The sequence below is a fragment of the Sardina pilchardus genome, chromosome 11 (genome assembly GCF_963854185.1).
Source record: "Sardina pilchardus chromosome 11, fSarPil1.1, whole genome shotgun sequence".
NCBI classification, from domain to species: Eukaryota; Metazoa; Chordata; class Actinopteri; order Clupeiformes; family Clupeidae; genus Sardina; species Sardina pilchardus.
The window spans coordinates 8,328,431-8,348,430 of record NC_085004.1 but is presented as its reverse complement, the minus strand read 5'-3'; the positions used below and the strand labels follow the sequence as shown (position 1 = coordinate 8,348,430).

General features: G+C 41.7%; 1 protein-coding gene across 1 annotated transcript in view; it reads right to left on the bottom strand.

Moving 5' to 3' along the window:
• Positions 1-16,107, bottom strand: part of egf (epidermal growth factor) — a 39,885-nt gene extending 23,778 nt beyond the window's left edge. Inside the window, exons 1-6 of the mRNA XM_062549924.1 lie at positions 15,940-16,107; positions 13,956-14,137; positions 12,998-13,222; positions 12,426-12,631; positions 11,798-11,911; positions 10,618-10,740 (exon numbers count right to left, since the gene is read on the bottom strand). Coding sequence (XP_062405908.1) covers positions 10,618-10,740; positions 11,798-11,911; positions 12,426-12,631; positions 12,998-13,222; positions 13,956-14,137; positions 15,940-16,092 — 1,003 coding nt within the window. The 5' untranslated portion in view covers positions 16,093-16,107. The remainder of the gene's footprint in view (positions 1-10,617; positions 10,741-11,797; positions 11,912-12,425; positions 12,632-12,997; positions 13,223-13,955; positions 14,138-15,939) is intronic.
• Positions 16,108-20,000: the final 3,893 nt, after the last annotated feature.

Here is a 20,000-nt window from a genome sequence, read left to right as displayed (position 1 = left end):
CAGTTCATTGTCAAGTTCTGACAATACCCACAACATATTTCAGATTCAAATTCTGGCCCTGACAATCACAACAGAACCCTCAGGACCCTGATGGGTTAACAATTCTCCTGAATTTCTGCAATATTATCCACAACATTTTGATAATTCCCACAGGAATGGCTACAAAAATCACAACAAATGATTTTAGATTGTGGTTAGATCCCGGAGGGACAGCTAAGGACAGCTAAGGACCAACTGAGCTCTCCCCACCCCACCCGATGGGGACAGGGCCTGAGCGGATTCCTCAAGAGCTTCCATCTAGATTCTAACTGGTCTATTCTGCTGACCTCATCTCAACTCCACAGGTAACCTAGCGGCCGGGTCAGGAAACCCTTAATAGTCGGCAGGCCAAGACCCTAAAAAAAACTTTTGATGGCATTTTTTGTTAAAAGTTGGCAACCATGCTAGAAGTTATTAGTAGGGTCTGAGGTTCCAGAATCCAGTGGTTGCCAAAATCATATTTATAATTTAAGGTCAAATTTGAAGGTCAAAAAGTTGGAAACAATAGATTTGAATGGTTTGTCTTTTGGGGGGGCTCTATTTTCATGACATCCTTTTTAAAAGTTGGCAACCATGCTAGAAGTTATTAGTAGGGTCTGAGGTTCCAGAATCCAGTGGTTGCCAACATCATTTTTATAATTTCAGGTCAAATTTGAAGGTCAAAAGGTCGAAAACAATAGATTTCATGGTTCGTCTTTTTGGGGGGCTCTATTTTCAAGACATCCTTTTTAAAACGTTGGCAACCATGCTAGAAGTTATAAATAGGGCCTGAGGTTCCAGAATCCAGTGGTTGCCAAAATCATTTTTATAATTTAAGGTCAAATTTGAAGGTCAAAAGGTCGAAAACAATAGATTTCATGGTTCGTCTTTTTGGGGGGCTCTATTTTCAAGACATCCTTTTTAAAACGTTGGCAACCATGCTAGAAGTTATTAGTAGGGTCTGAAGTTCCAGAGTCCAGTGGTTGCCAAAATCATATTTATAATTCAAGGTCAAATTTGAAGGTCAAAAGGTCAAAAACAATAGATTTTATGGTTAGTCTTTTTGGGGGCTTTATTTTCATGGCATTCTTTTTTGAAAAGTTTGAAAGATTTTTTTGATAAATATTTATTTTTATTGATAAACTAGAAAATGTAATTCCATGGAAGGAATTACCATTGCATGTAAATGCAAAAAGGTTACTGACTGTGTAAAACATTGTATTAGGCCTATAGTTAAAAAGACAACTAGGCTACACAGAAGAATAGATAAATAACAATAACCCAATTACAATTCCACTGAAATTACTTGGAAAGTCACATTTAAAAAGTGATTTATGAAAATGCATCAAAATTGTGGATATAGGCTATTTTGGAAAATAACTCTTTAAAAGACTGAAATGAAGTTGCCTACTTAAAACGAGTTGCCAGAGCTGACACTTTAGTAGCCTACAGTGACGACTGGTAGGATAGCTTATAGCCTTCATATAGGCTACTAATGCAGGTTAAAAGTAGGCCATAGGCTATAGATTTAGACACCATTGGAACACGGAATACAATCTCAAACAACGCCAAACGATGATGCAGCAACAGGTAGGATATCTAGCAATGTAGGATATTTTATGTAGGATACACATATGAGCCTACAGGATGAGCTAGTATGTTCTTCGAAGTATTTCCAGGTGTGTGATTGTCCTAATAGGAATGTACAATACGCTGTTAACAAAGGTTTTTAATTTGTGAATGATGCCGAAAGTTTTAAATGATTGCCTGGCTGGCAAGTCCTATAGCTGAAGCGACTAGCGTGCTAACAAACACACGTGAAATGATAGCAATGCAGTTTGTACTAGAAACGACTGTAAGAAGGCTTGAACCTAAATCGTGCAACTAGTTGCTTGTAACTTGCTAGTAACTTGCTTGTCGTTAGCTAAATACAGTGTTTACGTTGACGTTAGGTTAGATTGTCTTTAGCTGTTGATAACTTTACCGAGAGCAAACCGGTTACTGTAACGATATAAACAAATCAAGTAAGGAGTAGCAGGAGACAAGACGATAACGTCCTGGTTTAGCCTACAGCAGTGGCATGGTAGAATGTTTTCATAGCTGTTACAGCCTGGTGCAGCGGTGGCATTTGGATCAAAGATCCTTGATTACTGACAGCTGAGCACTGACGTAACAGTTAATCTTTACCGCCAAAGGGTGTCAACGTTAACTCTATGGGAATTTTAAAATCTTTTATCGTAAATATCTCAAAAAGTATAAAGTTCACAAATGTGAAAAATAATAGAACAAATCTCCGTTTCGAGACCTTTGTAGGAGTGCTTGAATGACGTCAAACGGTTCAGTGGTTCTAGAGTCTTTGATCGTTGATTTTGGTCGGAAGATATAATAATAATTATAAGAAGAAGAACAGTGATAACAGTACATTGCATTTACATGCAATGTAATAATTTGGATATATAGACTTGATATGGCCATTACTCCTTTATGCTATGAATAACACAAAACTTTCTCTAGAGAATATATTGCTAATGAATAACAAGAATGCTTCTTTATTTCAAGGCAAAATGGCAATGTCAATTCAAATGTCAATTCAGACTGTCTGAATGTTTTTGTAATATATGCAATGTTTTGCAATGTGCAATTTTTGTTGCTGTATTACAAAAAGGCTGTCTCGTCCTGATCATGTTCCATCCCTACATTGTTGAGACATCCATCAGCATCACAACTGCATGCAGGTGTGCAAGGCTGTCCATTCTTAAGGCAAGTGCAGGCATGTGTATGGCACTTGGTTCTACAACCACAAGTTATCAGCTCCAAGCAACTACTTGGAACAGGAGGTTCCTGAGTCACACAACCACCAAGTGTTGGTCTACAACCTTCCAACCACCTGTCTCCTCAGGGATTTCACTAATGGCAGGGTCAGACTATAGGCTACAATGTTTTTGTCGCTCACAATTGTTGTTTACGATCTACCATGTCACACTATACGATTTTAGAACCATGAAAACCTCTCCGCGTCTTGGTCGGGAGAGTGGCCACATACACCGAAAGCATCGGTCATTACGACTCCCGTCAAATTTCTGACAAGCCAGTCTTTTGGTCGGGCTGTTTTAGAACGTTGTGAACGATAAATCGCAAGTCGTGAAGCATGTCACATTATAAGATTCCCTCCGCGTTTGAAATCGGATACGGCGCTGTAAACTTGTCGGTCACGACAAATGGCCAAAATCGGGCTGATATCGTGCAATCTGACCAGGCCATAACATCTACTGTACCTTGTCAGATTGCAACCATACCTTTGCCTGGTGATTTGCACATGCAAGATGCAATGACAATTCATCACTTGTTGGAGGTAACATTTCCATTGCCTTTTTGCCTTTCTGAAACAAGTCATGTCTAGCCCTGTCAATACCCAAAAATGTGCATGGTGCTTTGTACAGATGGCACAAAAACTCTTCAACGTCACCTTGAGGCCCATCCCGACCAACACCATGTAACCGTTCTGGGTGTTGCAAATACACAGTCCAACATGACTTCTTCCCATGTCCAGCAAAAGAGGAGACAGTATTGCAACCAGTTAGGGCATGGAAGCCGAGTACATTATCCACAAATACCCGAGGTAGTTCTCATTGATAAGGCGGACTGGGTAGCACTCATATTCCTTGGAAGTCCCACTCATCATCCACACCTTGCAGACTTGGTTTCTAGTAAAGTGAAGAGGCAGAAGGAGGAGATCTGTATCACGGCACTTCACAATGATGTTCTCGTACCCAGCATTAATTACTTCCAGCATATGTAGGATGATGCGTGTGTCAGCCTGCTCATGGTTTGCCTGTAGACCATGAATAATTCCACGTGGAAAGTGTGCAATACAGTCTCTACTCTCGGTTTTTATTTCCTAATGATGTCATTATTTCTTGTCATCCGCAAAACTGAAGATTGTTTTATGTAACTTATCACCTAACCGTGTGTTCACATCAGAAGCAACCAGAGTGACGAACGTCATTATTTATCTGCAAATAGGGTGGCCATAGCAAATACGGTGGCAAGGCAAGTTTTATTGATATAGTGCATTTCATACAGGGGAGCTCAATGTGCCTCACATAAAACAAAATAATAAAGCGAAACGAATTGGGTGACCAGATCGAAAAAGTTAAAAGTCTGAATATGCTAATGAACTATGATGTAGCTCGGCGAAAACCAATTGGAATGTACACATTTTCGAATGCCCCAGGCTGACAGCCAGAGCCGCTCTATGATAAGCTAAATCAAACATCCCAATATAAAGTCATGAGTGGATAAAACAAATTCATGTTGAATCGGACTCATGTTGACTCTTCTTCAGTGAGCCCGGCGACCTGGTCGCTTCTGATGTGAGTGTTAAAATCTAAATTCTTTTCACATTTACCTATCATTGTAGCAAGTACCATCTGGAACCTCAGACCCCACTGTTCTAGCATGGTTGGCAACATTTAAAAAGAATGCCATTAAAAAAAGCAGGTCCCCAAAAAGACGAACCATAACATTTATTTATTGTTTTTGAGCTGTTGACCTTTAAATTTGACCTTAAATTGTGAACTTAATTTTGGCAACCACTGGATTCTGGAACCTCAGACCCTACTGACAACTTCTAGCATGGTTGCCAACTTTTTAAAAAGAATGCTATGAAAATAGAGCCCCCCAAAAAAGATGAACCATAAAATGTATTGTTTTTGAGCTTTTGACCTTCAAATCTGACCTTAAATTCTGAACATGATTTTGGCAACCACTGAATTCTGGAACCTCAGACCCTACTGACAACTTCTAGCATGGTTGCCAACTTTTTAAAAAGAATGCTATATGAAAATAGAGCCCCCTAAAAAAGACAAACCATAAAATGTATTGTTTTTGAGCTTTTGACCTTCAAATTTGACCTTGAATTCTAAATATGATTTTGGCAACCACTGGATCCTGGAACCTCAGACCCTACTGTTAACTTCTAGCATGGTTGCCAACATTTAAAAAAAAAAAGAATGGCATGAAAAAAAGAGGTCCCCAAAAAGACAATCTATAACATTTATTATTGTTTTTGAGCTTTTGACCTTCAAATTTGACCTTAAATTCTAAATATGACTTTGGCAACCACTGGATTCTGGAACCTCAGACCCTACTGATAACTTCTAGCATGGTTGCCAACTTTTTAAAAAGAATGCTATGACAATAGAGCCCCCCAAATAGACAAACCATAAAATGCATTGTTTTTGACCTTTTGACCTTCAAATTTGACCTTCAATTATGAATATGATTTTGGCAACCGCTGGATTCTGGAACCTCAGAGCCCTCTAATAACTTCTAACATGGTTGCCAACTTTTAACAAAAAATGCCATCAAAAGTGTTTTCTAAGCACATTTCCTGGTGTTGGCCTGCCGACTATAACAACCCAGAGGCAGTCATAAACCAAAGGGCGGTGTCCTTACAGCCAGTGGTGTAGTCTAGTTCTCTAGAGGTGGGGACTGTGATAGTAGTTACAGTAGCTGTAGTGGGTATACAACCACAAATGTTAATATGTATTTTTTGCCTATTAAGTGGGAATACTGAGATGGGGATGTTTTTTAAGTGGGTATACTGTGCAGTTCTGCATTGCATAGACTACACCACTGCTTACAGCCATGCGGGAAGAGCATCAGCAGTGAGAGGCACTGCTTTAGCCATCCTGCAATATGTCTGGCTTGTTTACCCAAGAAAACTAGTCAGGACATCACATTCACCACGGGGTCAGGCCGGCTGCTTTCGACAATCCACGTCAATCCAGATCAGCAGATGATTCCAACACTGAGGCTCTGTCTCCTGTTGTGTTTTACCCCAACTCACACTTGGACAATTGTCAGGCTATTTTCTTTCTCCACACAAGTAACAAATGTGTGTGGGAAGAGACATGGCTTGACAAGTTGACCTGGCCAGTGATCTATTTAAAGAGGGGCACCGAAGGTGGAAACCTGGAATGTGCCGTCTATTTTATCAGCCATCGCACACTTTGGGCAGCTTACCCTGGACTGAACCTGTCATCCTCAAAACAAACGCTAACTCCAAAACACGAACCTGGTTGTTCATGTCAGTTTACGGCTCGTTGCTAAATCTGTGAGAGTTAGATAAGAGCTCAAACATTTTCCACTCTGCGGACTAAAAGCTCACGTGTCTCTCCCATTTCACGGACAATAATCTGGCACAGTTAGTAGCATTGTAATAGAGCCATAACTTTGTAAGTTTAACTCGTTAGTCGGGATTGGGGATGGGGGAGGTGCCCGTTCTAGTTGTTGTCCAGTTTTAGACATGGGAAGCACTGGAGCACAGTCTTACTGCTATGTATTGATCAATTTAATAATGCCGATGTATTGATCAGTTTAATAATGCTAATGTATTGATCAATGAGTCTTACTCGTGATTATTGAATGTGCCTATGAAGTGATTAAGCACTATCGGTTAGGCCGGAACATATGCTACCTTTTGTTTCATGACCTAGACGTTTTTTCGCCTCTTTATTTACATTGTTTATATCTTACTCTGTGTGCGGCGGTCTCTTTTTTTTCTACATTCTGACTGAGCAATGCTAAAATGGACATACAAAGGAAGCTATAGGCTAACTGGAACAAACCTTCAGTGAATTATGCTAAGCTAGGCTAACTGGTGTAACCCACTTCCAGTAAATTATGCTAAACAAGGCTAACTGGTGTAACCCACAAATATGCTAAGCTAGGCTAACTGGCCCAACCCACATCTATTAAAGGGATATTCCGCCATTTTTGGAAATACGCTCATTTTCCACCTCCCCTCGAGCAAAACAATCGATATTTACCTTGTTCCCGTTCATCCAGCCATTCTGTGAGTCTGGCGATACAACTTTTAGCTTCAGCCTAGCATAGATCATTGAATCGGATTAGACCATTAGCTTCTCGCCTGCTAGCTTCATGTTTAAAAGTGACTAAGATTTCTGGTAATTTTCCCATTTAAAACGTGTCTCCTCTCAAGTTAGAAAGTGCAATAAGACCAACTGAAAATGAAACCTGACGTTTTTCTAGGCTGATTTGACATGGAGCTACACTCTCATCTGGCGTAATAATCAAGGCAACTTGCAAACGTACTGAAGGCGCAGTGATATCGTACACAGCATCTGAAAATAGTCCCCATAGACAACAAGCAGTAGTAGTGCCAGTAGGTTGCAAGTTGCCTTGATTATTACGCCAGATGAGAGTGTAGTTCCATGTCAAATCAGCCTAGAAAAACGCCAGGTTTAATTTTCAGTTGGTCTTATTGCACTTTCTAACTTGAGAGGAGACACGTTTTAAATGGGAAAATTACCAGAAATCTTAGTCACTTTTAAACATGAAGCTAGCAGGCGAGAAGCTAATGGTCTAATCCGATTCAATGATCTATGCTAGGCTGAAGCTAAAAGTTGTATCGCCAGACTCACAGAATGGCTGGATGAACGGGAACAAGGTAAATATCGATTGTTTTGCTCGAGGGGAGGTGGAAAATGAGCGTATTTCCAAAAATGGCGGAATATCCCTTTAAGAAGAGTTTGGTTCCAAAACGCTATATCTGCCATTTTAATGAATTTTTAACATTTTGTTTTGTAAGTAATTACAGTGGAACTGTATTGGTTTATGTTTAGTTGATTTATCGGTAACACTTTACATTACGGCTCGCTAATAAGGTGATAATTGTATGGTAGGCTAATTTCTATGTAATTTCATGGTAACAATCCCCACTTGTTACCACTTATTACCAGTAATTTCTATGCAGTTTCTAGTGCAATTACTCTGCTGTTTCTAGGTAATAGCAATGCAAACAGCATTAATTAAGGTGGTCATTTCTATGGTATTTTCATATCATTTTATGAATAATCCTTTGTAGCCACTTATTACAAGTTATTTCCATGCAGTTTCCAGTGCAATAACTCTGCAGTCTTTAGGTAATAGCGATGCAAACAGCTTTCATTTTAAGTATAATAAAATGGTAATTATTTGAAACTTTACTTATTGTTTTTGTTTAATTACATGACAAACAAGGAGGTAATTTCCAGGAAAATACACAGCATCAGGGTCGTAAAATACATGATCACTTATTTCCACCCAATTACTTAGTTATTAGCCTACTAAGAAAGAGACAAACCAAGTCATTGTCGTAGTAAGCTGGTAAAGAAGACATTATGTGCCTGTAACTAAACTGGAACAAGTGAAGTAATTTTATAGAAACTATATTGTATCAGAGCTGTAAAATGCACTATTGCCTCTTCCTATTTAATTACCTAGCTGTGTTGATAAACCCATCAATTATCTTTATGACATTTTTAGTGTTGTTTTTGTTTAAATACCTGAAAAACAAGGAGGTAATTTCCAGGAAAATACACAGCATCATGCCGTAAAATACATTATCACTTATTTCCACTCAATTACTTAGTTATTAGGCAACTGCATTTTTATTGATATTACCTGAAATACACAATTAAGTAACTTTTTGATGTTTTTAAATATGGATATATAGCGTTTTGGAATCAAACTCATATACTAAGCCAGGCTTCAAACTGGGTTTTAGCACGCACAGAGAAGAGAAGAGAAGGGTATGTATCCTCTTATCCAACGAGATGGCAACATTGTTGTGTTCCTTTAAGAAATCAAGATGTTGTGAGTGTTTAAAAAAAGACACAAGCTAAATGGAGAGCTGAATGTGTCAGCCCAGAAAAGGCCTCAGTGGAACCCCCAGGTTTGCCCTTTATGTTCCGGAACACCTATTGTGTGTGCGGAGGCGTGGGGTGGGGTGGGGAGGCGTGGGCCAAGCCAGCAGGGTGAGCAGGAGCAAGCTTCTTACCCTGAGCTGGGTCAAAACCCTAACTGATGTCACTGCCATAATCCTATATGTGGAAGAGGAATGCAGAGATGAGAGCGAGAAGCAGGTGAGCTGTGTGAGTATGTGTGTGTTGTGTGTGTGTGCATGCATGCATGTGAGTGTGTGTCCTGTGTGAACGGAAGATGAAGGGATGCAACACCCCAGTGCATATCAAGGAACAGACACAAGGTTTGAATGGAGCTGTGCAGTTTCGGTAAAAGGAGTCAAGGATTCAGATCTACGAACATACTGTAGCAAAGACTAGACATAGTGAAGAGAATACGTCTCCATCATCATCATCATCATCAGCAACATCATTGTTATCATCACACGTAGCCCAATCATCCACATATTCCTGCTGAGGCCTGTGGTCTGTGCTTTAGATAGTGCTACCACCATCACTACTCACCACTACCACCCTCATCCTCCATCCTCACCACCACCTCCACCCTCATCCTCCACACCCACCACCACCCTCATTCTCCACACCACCATCACTCCCCACCCTCACCACCACATCCTCCACACCCACCACCTCCATCCTCATTCTCCACCCCCACCATCACCCACCACCTCCACCCTCATTCTCCACCACCATCACCCACCACCTCCATCCTCATTCTCCACCCCCACCATCACCCACCACCTCCACCCTCCACATGATTTTTCAGGTGCTTGATCAAAACTTAACTGAAGATGAAAATCAAAAGAAAGATCTGCATGCTGTTATACGCTCCCATAAACTTTATTCTCCAATGTTTCGATCTTAAAATATCGTCAGCACACATTGTGAAATCCTATCACAAAGCAAGACAGCAATATAAAGATTCGTAACGATTACTTGTGTCTTTATATTGTTGCAGAGTAAAGTTTATGGGATTTTCTAACAGTGTAACCATGCCCATGCCAATCCTGTACATCCATGTCCACCCTTTGCTCTTAATCTGCTTGGAGAAGGGCTGACCCTGCAGGACCCAGGCAGGGGTCTGAGCCTAGAGATGCGGACCTCTAACCCAGCTCAGACAAGCCCTTTACCCAGACAACTTATGGACACAGATCAGCCCTGTGTGTGTGTGTGTGTGTGTGTGTGTGTGTGTGTGTGTGTGTGTGTGTGTGTGTGTGTGTGTGTGTGTGTGTGTGTGTGTGTGTGTGTGTGTGTGAGAGAGAGAGAGAGAGAGAGAGAGAGAGAGTAAGAAAGAGATAGACAGAGGGAGAGAGAGATTGATTGATTGATATGATTCGTAATTTGTATTTAGGGGCAATATCTAAAATACATAAATCTCAGTGAGAAAAGATGTTTCATATCTGGTGTTGCTATGAGCAATTTTCCACCAGACAAAAATAAATAGATACATATATAGATAGAAAAAAGAAAGAGAGAGTGTGTGTTTGTCTCAATCTGCTTGTTTGTTTGTTGTTGCGTCTGAGAAGAGTACAGCACTTTGGATGGAGATTAAACATTCAACAATTGTGCAACCACTTCACAATGATCTTACGAGCCTTGTTCATCTGATTAGGCCTGTTCTGTGCACTACATTCCTCAGTACATGGGGATCATGTGTTGGGATCACTCGATCAAACGATCTTACGAGCCTTGTTCATCTGACACTACATTACTGCGTACTAGTGCTGCTATCGTTCCACAAGTCCCCACCTGTTCTAATCCTGGAGATACCTTCACTGAGGTGGTGTAACCTTGAACCTAAAGGATGGGGTCATGACCTCAGAGGTCTCACCGTGACAGGTCTTCAGGTCGGGTAGCAGGAGGTAACCATGGGGACAGGTGCAAAAGTAGGAGCCTGGAACGTTCTCACAGCCGAGGGAGCATCCGTGGTTCCAGAGGGCGCACTCGTTTATATCTGAAACACACACACACACACACACAGATACTCATGAGTATTTCCTAGGGTTATCTCCCCTTCATAAAGCATCACTCTCTCTGTCACGAAACCCCTTTTCCTCATGAGTAGCATTTACAGGATATGACACGAGTGGGAGAGGTGTTGCTCACAGGGCCATCTCTAGGCAGAGGCAAGGGGGGGTTAGCCTGGGAACAGCCGAACCATGGACAGGCCTTTCAGTTGGGCATCTGCACAGTGAGCAGCCTCAAATCCAGTCTGGATGTACTGTAGATGTTGAGTGTAATGGCAACCAGCTGGTACAAAGCTGTACCCAGAGGTGGCCCAGACAAGTGTTGTTATATTTTGCTGAAGAGATATGAGGCATTTTGTGTAAGCAAAAAATGGATTTGTGTGTAGAGTTTTGTTATATTTTGCAGAAAAGATATGAGGAATTTTCTGTGAGCAAAAAATGGATTTGTGTGTAGAGTTAAAAAAAACAGAGCTTTGAAATTGTGTGGAAGCAGTTGTAAATAATATTTTTTTAAATAACAATAAATATTTTTTGCATAGGTTTCTGTGTAGTCTTGGTTTAATGTAATGAAACATAACAAGTAGGCCTTGAATCCAAACAGTCCATATAATTAGCCTGTTTAACAGATGTAATTGTAGTGATGCGTGCCAAGCTTCAAATTGCTGATAAGGCCAAACTGCTACTCCAGTACATATATATACATATGCACACTCCGTACTTTGGAACCTTCTGTATTCAGCCTTACCGTTATGAAGCTCTGAAACCAATAAAGCCCCATCTCAACCTGCTGTTTGTGTTTAAGCCCATTTTGATCCAATTTGACCGGTTTGCTTTGTTACCCAACCAATATGTCTGCCAGCCCACCTTAACATAGTAGGCTAGAACCGGCCCTGTTTGGTAAAGGATATCGCCACGGTTGTGATTTGGCCGAAGGTACGAGGTCGAGGGTCAAGTACTGAAGGTAATTAGGGCAAATGGTAAGATGCACATACCTTCGCAGGAGTTGCCATGTTAATTGAGGGCAAAATGGTAAGATGCACATACCTTCGCAGATGTTGCCATGCTTACTGAGGGCGAAGCCATCTCTGCACTGGCACTGCCCTGTGTGCCCGTGGCCAGAGCACACCCTCACACAGCTCCCCGACCGCTCATCACACCCTGGACACAGCACCAACACACACAATAACCAAACCACATCACACCCGAAATAAGTCAAACAACCATTCCAATGATTAGTTAAGGCAAATTAAGCTAAAAAAAAACTGCATAGTTCACCTTTAACTCTACCTAACATCACAGCATAATGCTAAATTCTTGAATGATCATCGACCATTGTTTATTAGAATTAGAACCCACTGATATTGTATAATTGGATTTGTAAGATAGTCATTTCACAATGAAACAAAAAGTGATTAATGATAACATTGACGCTGTGTGTTTTGTTGCTGTTAAACGCTACAATGAGGAGTGTGAAATGGGGACTCAGAGGAAGATGGGGAAATAACAGGGACGGATGGGCACCAGTGAAAGATATCGTCTGTGAAGGTAGCTGACAATCAGCTGTGGTGAACTGCTTTTTGTTATCTTCATAACATTTTGCTATGCTGCCTGCAGGTGCACAGAAATGAGCGGGAAATGAGCTGATTCTATCAGCAGGACACAGTCCACTGACCTGGAGCGGGATATACCACTTTCTCCACCACGGGTTGCTGCAGGGGATGTACCACTCGGATTGCTCCGGGGGGGTGCAACAGATGTTTGGAGTTAACGGTCTCTGGAGCGCCCCCTGTGTACTTGTCCAGTCTTATGATATTTTGTGACGTTGATTCTGTGATGTACACATAGTCCAGGAACACAGACATCCTGAGAGTCTTTGATCTATAGAGTCAAAACAAAAGCAAGCGTTAAAACTCACCTGCTGTGCACTGTGAAACACAATATAGTGACATGCAATTTGTGACTTGGGAGGAGGCAAATTCAGTGAAAGTTGGTATGATTTGGAGAACTTGAGGGTAAATATTCATCTATGCATTCGTTCATTCATTTTTTCATTGATCCATTAATCAATTCATGATTAATTTATCTGGCCTTCATCCATTCTCCCATCCATCCATCCATCCATCCATCTATTCATTCATTCATGCATCTGTTTGTTGGGTACACACATTAGCAGCGAAACCTCATTTAGTGGAAAGTTCAACTGAACATGGACTCCAAATGTGCTGAGAGTGTTCAGTTACTCACTGTAAGGCCTGGTTGAAGACATTAATCACGTTTCCGTTGTAGTCACATGACCCGATGGCCCTGTGGTCTGAACTCTGCTGGACCCAGAACAGCCTTCGGTCCGAGTAATCTATGCTCAGCGTCTCCAGCCGGTCCGGGATCTTCAGAACCGTCGTACCCGTCTCCCCGTTAGCGTCTGTGCGCTGGATGCTCGGGGTCACTCCATCTGACAGCCAAAATATAAACCTGGGGAAGTGAGGAAAACATTCTCAGTGCTGCAGAATTCATAGTCAAATCTTCACAGCTGCAGATAGAGAACCATTCAGTATTTTTCTCAAAGAAATGTCTAGACAGACAGATCACTGAAAACAGTATCTGCAGATAGTGTTATTATTGCAGTTTTTCCTCGCCTCTAACCTGGGTGAAGGTTTTCCAAAATATGAGAGAGGAGTGACGTAAAGTTTGCACACAAGCCATCAGTTTCAAGCTGTCAGTAAAGAGCAAATGTTTTGACACAGAATCAAAATGGCCGCCGGCGTGTCAGGGGCTTGTGCTGCTCACAGAGGCCCTTTGATTGGGCCGAGAGGGCAGTACCAGTCTGCCCCGCTCTGCTGCTGGTATGTGAGGAGCACTTGAGCAGATCTAGCACCCAAGTGCCAGCCATGTCTGAAGGAATGTGACTGTCTGAGGCACCAGGCATTTATAGCATCTGGTAGGAAAAACAAGATGGCCGCCAACACAGTCACTAAGCCTGAAGGGGGAAAAATGGGTGATATTGTTGTCATGAGCAGAGATGTGAGCTGCGTGTTTGTGAGAGAGGCAGGACTTAAGAATGACCCCGAGCTTTAGCTGAGTCACACTAATGTGACATGGTGGGAGTCAAATGAACTCAGGAATCAGAGTGGAATGAGAAAGTCTGAGAGTGAGTCCGCATGGCAACGCGCCTGGAACTAGAGGAAAGGGCAAATGATGGAGTTACCGCTCATTTGGGTCTGTGACTATACTGCTGGGCAGGGACAGCTGTCTTAGAAGGGTCATCTCGTCTTTGCCATTTAGGTTGGCCTTGTGAATGGTCCCAGTCTCCTGATTGGTCCATAGGAGAACATGGTGAATCCAGTCCACCACCAAGCCTGATATGCCTTTCTCTGCAACAAGAAGCTTCTACAGACAGAGAGATAGATGGAGACATAGAGAGATGGAGACAGAGAGAGAGATAGAGATGGGAAATTATACTTACAGTAGGTGGTGTTCACACAGATAGGCTACACTCTTTCTTCACCCCCAGGTGCTCAAATTCATATGTTTTTCTATGGAAGGATGTGAAGTCACTAGACAATTGCAACACACTTTGCGAATGTGCAAGCAGGAAATGAACGCAACACTCGTAAAAAAGGAAAAACTTCTGAAGTTGTTGAATGGGCTGTTGGTGTACCATAGAAACAATGTTCACAATCAATTTCACCCAGTTTTTTTTCTGACACTCATATTTGAGTTAGGGTTACTGTAGGGATGCTGTAGACTGGAAGCACCTTTGAAATGACCACCCCCTCCCCGAGGATGACGTCACATAGGGTTTGTCCACTTATTTACAGTGAGTGACAGCAGGGACAGGGTCACTACAGAGACACACATTGCCAGTATAACAGAATAGAAGTTGAGAAGAAACAGAAGAAACAAAGAAAGAGAGTCTCTTTAGCAAATAAGCCTAAGTCACTGACTATGGAACCCTAGAGGGGTCGTTGCAAGACATTTTTTAGTGCATATCCAGAGGTCATGCACTTATTTTAATAAATTGTGTGCTCATTTGTCTAAATTGTGCATATGTTTTACTAAATAATGCACTCAGGCTCCGTAACTGTGTGTCATATCACTGTGCCATTTTCTACAAGGACACTGTCCGTGTTGGCTGACTATAATAATGCAATGCTGTTATATAGCCCAGAAAAAGTTGTCTACATAGCATGCTTCCTGAGTATTGCATTATATTGATATGCTCGTTCAGTGTATACTACAGGTATTGTCATGCTAGTTCAGTGTATATTTTGTCAAGCTAGTCCAGTATTGTCATGCTAGTTCAGATATTGTCATGCTAGTCCAGTACTGTCATGCTAGATATTGTCATGCTAGTTGTCATGCTAGTTCAGTATAGACCCTTTTCATGCTAACGTCAGACACTTTCCGCTTTGAAGCTTTGCTGGGTATCAGTTCATCCGGCGTAAGCAAAAGCTATGGTGATACGGTTACAGTTTTTGAGGTAAGATTAATATTTCACTTGTATTTATTATCTTCATTTTCCTTGTTATCGTTGGCGATCATTGCCGTCACTTGGCTGCCTTGATTTGAGAGTAAAGTCAGTAGCCTAATCCTTAATATATAGCAGCAACTTCAGCTAGCTTCACCGAAGATCAAGTTGGTTTGATATTGGATATGCGACAGAGATTCAAAATAAGGAACGGTCTTTCATTGAGTATCTGAATATCCAATATCAAACCAACTTGCTAACATGTTAGCTAGCTGAAGTTGCTGCTATGTATAGCACGGGTCTCCTAACGTTAGGACTAACGTTATGTTCAGTTATCGTTTGCAATCATTGCTCTCGTAGCTGCATTGATTTGAGAGCAAAGTTAAATGACGTTATGACTGTATATTACTGCTACTGGATGAACTGATACCCAGCTGCTGACATCACGTGAAAAGGGTCTATTGTCAGGCTAGCTCAGTATATTGTCAGGCTAGTTCAGTAATGTATCAACTCTCACAGTTTTGGCTCCTGTAGGTTTGCATCCAGAAGGAAACATATTAAATGTCCCGTTTTTTTTTTTATACATGTACAGTACATTGGTAAAGCAGCCTGCATGTACACACACATAATAGAGTGTGCTGAGCAGACGTGAAGGGAGCTATGAACAAATGAGACGTATGAACAGACGTGTCGGAGAACACCTTAGCTAAGCTTACAGTACCTGTCTCTTTGTCCCGTCCATGGCAGCTCTGCTGATGACGCCAGTGTGTCCATTGGCCCAGTACACCATTCTGGAAGGCAGGTGGAAGTCCAGGTGCACCAACGTTCCAGCCCTGGCCACCACCCGCTTCTGGTCCAGCCCATCCAGGTCCATGCGGAATATTGCATTCCCGTATCCAAAGATGAGGAATGGTTCCGGCCCTACAGCAAGAGGTACATTTGGATATGTACACACACACACACATACACATCCAATTAAACCTCTGCAGGCCTTCACAGTAAGGTGACCAGATGTCCGAGACCAAAACCAGGGAAAAATGGGAATTTTTAGTTTGACTATCAATCTGATTAAATTACACACATGTTTTATCTTCAAAAAATGGGGACATAGGTAGTCTTTCTGTATTTTCCAGGGGACAGACAAGCAATAACGGGGACTGTCCCCTGAAACCGGGGACGTCTGGTCACCTCACAGTCCTGTTTAACAGTAATTTGACTTTATTTCTCAGCTCTGTTCTGTAATTCGAACAAACAGCACAGGCATGGGTAGCAATAGATGTGTATGCATGTCACAGTTTCCTTTTAAGTGTTGGTTACCGTGAAGATTAAGCAGTATCTTGGCCACGGCAAAATATCTCAACATCAGGAATAATACTCTGATGGTCAAAGGCCACACTGATCACCCCAAGGCCCAGACAGAGAAGAGCAGATCTGTCAGACGGTTTTATGTCATTTTTTTGTCTTGACTCTGACTTTGTGCGTCTTCACGTCAGAGCTCACAATGGCCTTTTGTACAGGTTCTCATTCAGCATGCGGGAAATTAATGATGAGGCGTCCTTGCCCATTAGCAAGGGAGTTTGAGTATCCTAGCAACCACAGGAGAGATGAAAGGCCTATTGAGGAAGACCTCTGTAGCCTGAGAGCACTGTGAGGTGGCTCTTAAATCGGGCTGAGGTACGTAAGAGGCCCACCAATGTCATTACCTCATACACAAGGAGAAACTGTGACTTTATTCAGTGCATCAAGCTCAGGAAGCTGAGAAAGGAAGTCAGCAACCACATTATTGATTTGTTATGTCATGGTAGTTGTTAGTCTGGCTATCACCGTTCTACACTCAATATTTTAAGACTGAACATTAGTCTGGGGAGTGGCTGTAGTTATACTGCACAGCGTGATCAATGGCATAGTTCAAATGACTCTGTACGCTTTGGATAGTCCTTCAGGCTTCAACCAATCAGACCAATGATCTGGGTGCATTTTGGATAAGCTAGTTTGTGACAGGACCCAGAAGATGTGGATAGGAAGCAGGAGAGATAGATGTGCAGGTTTCCAGCCTGAGCTGCAGGGTGAAATCCCAATCATCAGCAGATCAGGCAAGGTTCACCCAGCCTAGGTAGTTGTATTGTATTGTGTATTGTACTGTAGTCGTTGTAATTATGGGATTAGGATAGCAGATCATATTATGTTGTTAGATTTAGTTTGTGTTTGTTTTTGTTTGTTTCATTTTGTAAGCATTTTCTGTATTGCTTTAATGGGTTATGTTCTTTTAACTCCACCTTCTGGAGACTTAAGCTTATGCTAAGAAAGAATAGCCGTTTAACGCAGAAGTAATTTTCTGTACCTGTAGTCACCAATTAACTTATATCTTAAAATAGACCCAGAGGCATGTCTGTTTGCTCTGCTCTGTATGCTTGTGAAATTCCTTTATTGGATTAAAGCGTTAAATCGATTTCTTGGACCTAACACTCTGAGAATGAAGTTCTCAGCAGCAGAAGGTACATAGTGTTTCAGACACCAATATGTGCTGTTCATGAGTTGTGCTGGTTGGGTCTGAAAAGGGTATAGCTATTTGTTTTTCTTAGGCTGTCTTGGTGTACTTGAAATAGATCAGAATATTGTTGATTATTGATCCCATGCTGCTTTGATGCATGTGGTTTTTGAGGGAGTTGGGAAAAGAGAAATGAACTTGGATTCCTGAGTTACTATGTTCAGTCTTCTTTGACTGGGATGCTCGATAGTCACTGCGTTTCGTGGGACCTGCTTTGTGATTTAACATCCCTTCAGTCCAAGGAGGCAATTATATGGTAATCAAGTTTGTGGTCTTTTTAGGTCTTCTGAGCCCAGCTGCTTGATGGATGACAGTGTCTATGGCAAAGGCTGATGAGGAGGAGGAATGTTTGAGATGGGGCGCTTGGGCCCTTTGCCTTACAATTAATCAAACCTTATTTTCATCCCTAAGCACGGCGGAAATGACAATAAAAGAGAATGAAGAGCGATTGAACATTATCTCCATGGTGGCAGGACTGCTTCTTCAAGCAGGCCGTATGAAAAGAGAACCAAAGAACCAGGGAGCAACGAGCGGTCGCTGAGTTTTAGAGGAGATGGGAAACATACAGACAAAATCAAATCCACCAACTAATTGGACGCATTGTCAAAAATAGCCTACATGGTTCCCACAGACATTTGAAATGTTTCCAATTCAGAAACTATTGGTTTGTGTGTGTGTGTGTGTGTGTGTGTGTGTGTGTGTGTGTGTGTGTGTGTGAACTGTGTTTTCTCCCTGTCTAACTGTGGGGGTGATGTTGTGTAAGACCCTGTCTGACAGAGGGTCTCTCAGTAATACCCCACGTTACTACTCTCAGTAATACCCCATTAATACCCCACGTTACTGCTCTCAGTAATACCCCACGTTACTGCTCTCAGTGATACCCCATGTTACTGCTTTCAATAATACCCCACATTACTGCTCTCAGTAATACCCCACGTTACTGCTCTGAATAATACCCAACGTTACTGCTCTCAGTAAATCCCCACGTTACTGCTTTCAATAATACCCCACGTTACTGCTTTCAATAATACCCCACGTTACTTCTCCCAGTAATACCCCACGTTACTGCTCTCAATAATACCCCACATTACTACAGCTGTTGTCTGGACTGCATTTAGAGGTATCATAATATAAAATATAATCATATTGAAATCCTAAATGACAAGTAGAAACAGATATGAACCGTGTGTCTCATCTGAATCAGTAATGGCATGCTGTTAGTAGCATACATATATGCCCAGTGAGACAGGAGATCCAGCCACAGAGAAGAGGCACAACCAAGATTCAGTTTCATTTGGCTGTACAGGAGAGAGGCACACACAAAGCACAGTGCACCTCAGAATATGCGTCTCTGACTGGACACAGAGTTGTCCAGAGTTTAGGATCGTGGCTATGATAGAGCATCTTCCAGTGACCCCACTAGAGTCAGGACACAACCAGGCTGCTCTAATCAATGAAGCAAAACAAGCAATCGGAAGTAACGTCAACCCAGGAGTCTTCTATTATCCATGTTTGGATAGTACTTACTAATGAGACATTGTAATGTAGAACACATGTAGAATATTAAACCTCACATCATAATACTGGACTTAGTGTAGAACATCAAACCTCATACTGGAATACGCACATAATGTAGAACAATAAATTGGAATACTGGACATAATGCTCTATTCCACTTTCCCTCAATGCTCAGAGCTTTTATCCCCAATCATATATGATATTGTAGCCCCAGTCTTCAACTCCATCACATGGCAAGTCTGGTGTTTTGTTGCCATGTGTCACTGCCATTCGTGATTACATTGTGCTGAGTCAAGCAGAAGAGACTGCTCCGTGATTTTGAGTCATATACCATATGTGACACCTCATGACAGAAAGGTCCATTCAGACTCATTAAAACATAACAACACATGAGAAAGTGGAGAGAGGTGGCAGTCAAATGGGAATAATCCTCAAATGAAGTTTCATATTCTTAATTCATACTGCACATACACACATACAAACACACAGGCACACAGACACAAAGATAAGTGTATGAGTGTTCACACATTCTATACATGCAGTCAATCAAAGTAAATCACCTCCTAGGCTCAACATATAAGCTACAGTAATTTCCTGTGTATTAGCCGCATTGTCTATAAGCCACAGGACAGTGTTCTATGCCAGCTGAAAGAAACCATATTAATATCACATTAAATGCCCCTGTTTATTAACCTCATACCTGAAGAAAGTTTGCT